Source organism: Morchella sextelata (genome assembly GCF_020137385.1).
Source record: "Morchella sextelata strain SCLS chromosome Unknown scls_7, whole genome shotgun sequence".
Lineage (NCBI taxonomy): Eukaryota > Fungi > Ascomycota > Pezizomycetes > Pezizales > Morchellaceae > Morchella > Morchella sextelata.
In genome coordinates, this window is record NW_025408622.1 from 1,834,836 (window position 1) to 1,841,937 (window position 7,102).

The 7,102-nt window shown below is 43.7% G+C and overlaps 2 protein-coding genes across 2 annotated transcripts; one reads left to right on the forward strand and one right to left on the reverse strand.

The window, feature by feature from the left end:
* Positions 1 to 251: 251 nt before the first annotated feature.
* H6S33_012157 (uncharacterized protein) lies at positions 252 to 1,997 on the forward strand (the record flags this gene model as incomplete). The annotated part of the gene is made up of 3 exons (XM_044843537.1): positions 252 to 898; positions 1,039 to 1,159; positions 1,221 to 1,997. 3 exons carry the CDS (start codon positions 252 to 254, stop codon positions 1,995 to 1,997), a joined length of 1,545 nt encoding a protein of 514 aa, XP_044695825.1.
* A 1,135-nt stretch (positions 1,998 to 3,132) lies between these two features.
* Positions 3,133 to 3,924, reverse strand: H6S33_012158 (uncharacterized protein; the record flags this gene model as incomplete). Its single annotated transcript, XM_044843538.1, has 1 exon — positions 3,133 to 3,924. The coding sequence occupies one exon, from the start codon at positions 3,922 to 3,924 to the stop codon at positions 3,133 to 3,135; it is 792 nt and encodes a 263-aa protein (XP_044695826.1).
* Positions 3,925 to 7,102: the final 3,178 nt, after the last annotated feature.

The following is a 7,102-nucleotide window of genomic DNA, read 5'->3' on the forward strand; positions in this document are numbered from 1 at the left end:
TATATAACCGGTTAGAGCCTGTTTCGAAACCTAATCAACTGGTTTATTCATACAGCCTTTTTTGTCATTTTTTGCCCTGCACGTTCAAAACACTACTTCCAGTGTCATTGACTCTTTCTCCGTAGTCCTGGCACTTGAAATTCCTTTTTTTTCCATTCTCAGTCACCATCTCAATAGATTCTGGCCCCAATTATTCAAACCCTCAATAACAATTCAAGTATTCGCAAAAAGACTCCTCAAAGTTCAACTATATGAGTAAAGACGAGTTCAAGACGAATTATGAAGACCAACTAGAAGAATGGGCTCGATATCAGGAGGCTTGGTCCAAAACCTTCAATCAGTGTCTGGAAGAGCTAGAGGAGGAGGTTGCTGGACCATCAAGCCCCCCACCAGTAATCAAAGATGAACAGCAGGAGTATTGGGGGCCAAATACTCTGAAGGAATGGGCTCTTGACGGCCACGGCAGCTCTGGTTTGCATAACCTGACGGGAGAACAACATCCCGAGTTACCTAACGATCCTGAAGGAACCCTAGACGACCATGAGCTTTTCAATTTTTGGCAAAGTGAAAACCAAGAAATGATCAAATCTGAAGAAATTCCTTGCCAACAACAAGAATTAGGGGATCAACATTCCAAGCTACCACCCAACGACACTGGAGGAAGCCAATACCAGGGAATCCTCAACTCTGAAGCCGGAAGCCAACAAGGGGAATTGGGGAATCAACACCCTGAATTACCCAACGATACTGGAGAAAGCCAACAAAAACCACAGAATTTTGGTGAAAGTTCACGGCAAGGGTTGCAAACTTTTCAGAACAATCAACTGGAAGGACTGAAAAGCTTTGATGAAGGTCAACAGCAGGAACCAACTGACCAGTCAGAGTTGAATGAACCATGGTACGTACTTAGTTCTTTGCCTTCCTTCTTTTCCTTCAAAGATCGTTTCTTTCACCCGCCCCTCCTGGTAAATGTGTGTGTAGTTTTGTCCAACAGAACACCTGGCAAATGGAGTAACTAACAAAAGAAACCTCATCTAGGAACGGCGATCTATCCTCTCCAGCACCGAGACACACAGCTCCAGAGTCTGATGACTATGCTTCCACAGTTTCTGGTTCCCAGTCTTCTCCTAAGCCAACTGACCTCGAGAAATACCTCCCAGTACGTTTTTTCTCACATCTCTATCCCAAGAAGCCGCTGTTAAAATAAGTTTTTCCAACAGTATCTGGGCCCCGAAGAGAATCTCACTCCCGAGGAACTTAAAGCAAAGCTGCAGTTTCAGCACGATGTCTTGTCGATGCATCGGTATAACCAGCGCCTCGCAGAGAAAAAGTCAAAAGAAAAAGCTAGGATGAAAAGCAAAGATAAGGGCAAGGGTAAAGAGAGGATCCAAAACAACCTCGTTTACGACCCAGCAATCCATAAATTTGATCCCTCAACCATATATGCAGGCCCCTCTAATATGAAAAAGCGTTTTTATTATGAGATCTCTGATGATGATGAAGAGCCAGGCCAACAACAACCACGGCAGTCGCGCAAAGTAGGGGAGAAACAGGAACACCCAAAGCAACAAGAAGATGATATCACCTTCGAGGAATTCCAGGTTTTGTACATGAACCTCGATCCGAACATTGTGTACACTCTTCGCGAAGGCGAACAGGGGCCAAGCTCAAAGCGTGCCAAAATGAGCAATGGCGGGCGCCCTGTACGCCCCCCTAAAGAGGATGATAGATGGAATATCTGGACAGTCGGAGATCCAAGCCTCAAACTCAGGGGATCCAATATATCTGCGGAGTATCTGAGGACGGTGTTATTTGAAGATGCGGGTGCCTCTGGTGAGCGGAGGACAAAGTGGTCGCTGACCAAATTGTGCGAGAGATTGGTCCAGAGAAGGGAATATAGGGAGAAGGAGGCACGCAGATTAGGAACCAGACCTTTTGGGAAACCAAAGAACTGGAGCCCGGAGCTTCCATGGTGGAATTATTTCGATGATGTTTAGGCGACGTTGATAATTTTGGGGGGATGAAGTTGTTACTTCTTTGGATCTTGACCGGTTTATCTCTTGCACATTAGGTGCTGTTTTAGACATTGATTTGGGTTGAGATTTGTATGGTCCCGCAGACCCAAAGCCCCTCTTGGTATGTGTATTTTCTTCTTTTTTCTTCTTTTTTTCCTTTTATTGTATTTGGACTTTTCTTTGGTATGCCCCCGTGCCTTGATGTTATGCATTTGATAGGACAGGCATTTTATAGGACATGCATTTGATACATGTACTAGTACCTTTCTACTTTTGAAAATTCATGTACTCTCCCTACCCTGCTCGATAACACATTATATATATAATTTATCGAGATACTTTCATTAAGTAGGCAGAACAAACTTCGCAAAAATCCAAGCAACCTTTCTTGGCCTCATAGGCTACTAAAAGCCACACTCTACTTGTTTCGGTTCCTCTGTGTATTTCACTCACCGAAATCCTGTTCTTGTTGAGCAGTAAACTGTTTCTCGTAGAGGCTATAAGGCGATTTTCTTAGATAGGATAGAAGTTGATCATTATGACTACAAGTAGTGGATCCGAAAATTATGTTCTTAGATTTGAGTTCCGTGCGAGATGTTAACTTACCATGGGAAAATATTAGATGACCATAACGGCATGGACCGCGGGTATCCGAAGACTATGTATCTCACTGCTACCGTAACTTTGATTTCCCAAGTAGTCTTAGACCACTTGGGAGACGGAATATTATCAAGTTCTTCCTTCGACACACTAGAATATTGGAGACAATACACCGTTGCTTATGTAAAAAGCGCTGCAGTTTCAAGTTTATAATGACTAAAATTGTTGAATATGTTTCTAGACTTCGAGGTCCTTGTGTATGGATTTTAGATTAATTGTCAACTTTGAAGCCTCAACCGCAGGAGGTGCACTAGACAATCGCGGTCCCCCCTCAGCACTTCACCATATACATCACCACACAATTCTCTATGCTAAGCCTTCGATGAAAACAACCTTGCTTAATTTATTTAACATCCTATAGCCAGAATCTCCAGCAATAATGGACATGTATGAGACAATGGCTACACGATGTTAGTTTCATGATAATACACGGAGGCCCGGGGGGAATACCGATGTCTCAAGAGACTTCTTCTGGCTTAGGTTCAGGGTCAAAGTACAAACCTACTGCCCGAAATCTACAGGCAATTGAGTTCTTAGGCGGTGCGAATATTGGCGGTGGGGATTGGGCGGTTGTAAGAGCAGAGAAAGACTCATGCTGATCAGCTTGACTCAGGCCGGGAGAAAGCTCCTCTAATTTGCGAGACTTTGAATATGCTGCAGTATTCGGCTTCTTTTTCGGAGGTGGACCTGGACGCTGCCTCTTCCTAGCCAGCTTAGGCTCATCTTCGGCTTTCGGGTCGTCTTCGTGTGTGATGGAAGCTAGCAGAGAAGCATTTGCTATCTCCAATTCCTTTATGGCCTTACGAAGGTGTGATCTCCGGATCTTGCACAGTTCCGACTCCACCAAGTTGGCTTCCGTGTCTTTCCTGATGGAATCCACGGAGCTTGTCAGGTTTCGCATATCAGGAGCTATAGAATGCTCGATAGGCTCGTCAAACCCTTTAATTGTTGATTCGAATTCTTTGTATGGCTTCTTGATTACCTCGGGGGGTACCGTTGGCTCGGCATATGTTTCGGGAGATTCGCATGGTAGCGGGGAGTCTGTTACCGGGTCTGCAAAAAGCCCTCTGATCTCGGCAAGTGCGAGAGTTACTGAGTGCAAAGGGCTTTGAGGAGGTTCGTTTGGTTCTGGTGACTTTGGCTCGGATCCGTTTGTAATCATCTCCCAATCCGAGTAACTGTCGTCTACGGTGATAAGTGGTGTGTCACGAGACCCTGAAGACTCGTCAAGAATGGAGGATGAAGACATGATGCTTGGAGAACTTGTCTGACAGTGTTGGTAACGACTGGGGGTCATTACGATTTTGATGGGACCGGGTTTTCGACCGGTCATAATGTAGGTCGTATCAATGCCAAGAAAGGCGATTCTATCAGAAATAGATACAGAATTTTCTCAAGTTTCCCGGGGAGGATAAGACCTACTCGCGCGGCCGGTTTGAAGCCGCCTAAAGAGCTGTGGCGAGTGATCTGGCAGCCAATAAGAGCTCGAGTTTTTGCAGTCTTTAGATCAATTACCTTTTTTGTATGAGCGGCTTCAATCCGGCAGCGCGAGTAGGTCATTACCTTTTACGACCAATGGGTCCGGCCTCGACCCGGTCCTAACACTGACTGGTCGTTATCTACGGGTAGTGTGGTCGACGAGCCGGCTCGAGACGAGCAGGAAGAAAAGCTTGACTTGACTCGTGATAGCAGCTGCTCGACTTGTCTCGACTTGTCTCGACTTGTCTCGACTTGTCTCGACTTGTCTCGACTTGTAAAGGCTCGAGTGGCTCGAGCTGAACTCGGGCTTTTCAGTGGCCCCATAGGAGTTCCAGAAGTCATTCTAGATCTCTTTGTGCAAACATATGTTGTTAGGGTTAGGGTTGAATACTTCAAGATTTTATAAATCAAATGGCAGAAGGATAATATGGGTATACCAAGTATGGTTTCAAGGCGGGAATATGCAGAAAGATAACACCCAAAAAGCTCGAGCTCTTCAAGTCGAGCAGTGAAAAAAGCTCGAGCCAACTCGACTCGTCGACCACACTATCTACGGGTCGTGGGTCATTACCAACACTGGAACTTGTAACTTATACAACATGCAGGGGTCTGATCTGGCACAAACGAAGAATCTCCAGTTAATCAACGCTCTGTTCTCAGTCATGATGACATCATCAATTTGTGGCTAGGGGTTTCGCTCCGAGGATCCTCATCCGAGTGATTTTCTATGATTCCCAACTCGATGGTTGTAGCCAAGCATTTTAGACCATAAAGTCGCTTTGTTTGTTTCAGACTAGTCCCTAACGGGAGTGAGACTGCTCGAAACTATCCCTTAAGCCGTCAGGCCGAATTGAAAAGGCAGCTGTTAACCACATTCAGTAAAGATGATGGATTGAGCGCTGGTCTCAGTCATACCGTCACGCCAGCTGCTTATCAAATACATGGCAGATCGTATTATATATCTCCAATGTTTACTGAATGTGGTTAACAGCTGCCATTTCAATTCGGCCTGACGGCTTAAGGGATACTCACCATTTGAGAGAAATTCTCAGCAATGATGAGTTTATTCTCATGAGTTCATGAGAACGTTCCAACCATATTAATCCAGTCAGATATATTTGAATATAGCTACCATAAAGACTTGAATGGCAGGAGGTACAACAGGCAAGTCTAGTTATAAAAACTGTAAAAATTGATAGAAAAAAGGTTTGACACTTGAGGTCAGTACTCCGCTGGGTTCTCTTCCTTTTCTGGCGGCATATATTTTATAGCAGGCGATTTTTTTCGAGTGTTTTCATCCGAATGTCCCACCTTTCACCTTAAATGTACTATTATAGCCTCGTTTATGCTAGTTCACACCATTTCCAGACTTTTCTCTCAATTCCAAGATATTTTCAAGACCAAAAGTCTCGAAGTCTCAGGCTCACCTCCATCACTATTTGAGACACATCATTAATACATGTAATCTCCTACTTTATACACACAGAGACAAGAATATACCAATTACTAAAATCTCTGAAGTATATATATGTACCGCGTGCATGCACAGGTTTAATTAACGCATGGAATCAAACCACCTTAATTAGTATAAAAAGCACCAAAGATTAATCATTTTCGATCTTTACAAGGATTATACCATATCATTACCAACTTGGAAGCCGTTGAACGAGACCACTTACTAAAGTTTTCAACTAATCATGTATTGATATATCAACTATTTATAAGGAGTGAGAAAAGAAAAGGAAAAAAAAGGAGGAAAAAAACCATACGTCATTGAAAGTATCCCTAACCCACCAAAGAATGCTCTGACCGTATACGTAGCTTCGCAGTTCTCGTTTAAAAAAAGATTTAAATGGGGAAACCGGTATTAAGGCCACGTTCCCAATTCATAAAAGAATTGGGCGGACAGGGAGCCAAATAAAAGATTTTGCAGCTAGCTGTTACTCTAGCAAACAGGGGAAGTTCTGCATGTTCCCCAGGGAATATATGTTCGAAGTCCATTTATCAGGCGCTTCGTTTAGAGGTATTGCTGCACCGCAGAAGGAGCAAGGCAAGTATCCCATATATTCTTAGGATAAATAGCAGTATTCCCTGAGTATGACTGCCGGTGAGGCGGGTAAAGTGGCAGTGGCAACCCGGCGGCCACCTGGCTAAAGGCAACTCGAAGGCATGACATATATGCCCGCCGAAACCGTTAAATACCGTAGTATGGCTACACTAGAAATTAAGAGATCTTGAACATCATACTTAACACTGTACGTACTGGCACAGCAGATATCTTTACAATTTATCCTGGGTTCGTATCTAGCAAGCTTTGTCAGCCTATCATAGTACATTAGAATCTTAGAGAGGTTTCAGTAGTGGATCGTTGGCCATGGGATTCTTTATCCCACATGTGCGAGCTCGGTCAGTCAAATCTCGCTATTTGTGAAAGTTTTCTTGCCCTGACCTAATAGGAGATATGAAGGATATTAGGGGACCATTGAAACATCATGGGTACGGTGGTGACCTTGAGTCCAATTGATAATCAATGATTCATCACTCGGACTTATAGAACATAGTTTTTACTCACCTGCAGCTGTAGTTATAATCCAGAAGAATCCACTATACCCGAGAAGGTATTTTTTTTTTTTTGTTTAATTCATTAATACCCGAGAAGGTAGGTAAAAGTGCTTAGAAATTTATTTTGTTAGTAAAGAGTTTTGATTTGAGGATACGTTTCAGGGCGATCTAGTTTGAGGCAGCCTTGATGATCCGTCAGGCGCGCGCTAGCGACCTTGGTATTATCGATGATGGAAACTATAAGCAAGACATTCTTCGACGAGAGATCTAAAAACAAGGATAACTAGACTCAAGATTCTACGCAACGGTGTCGTTCATAAAGCAATGATATGACGCCATACATTGTTGGACCCACTACGTAGATATTCCGATGGAGAAATAATAGG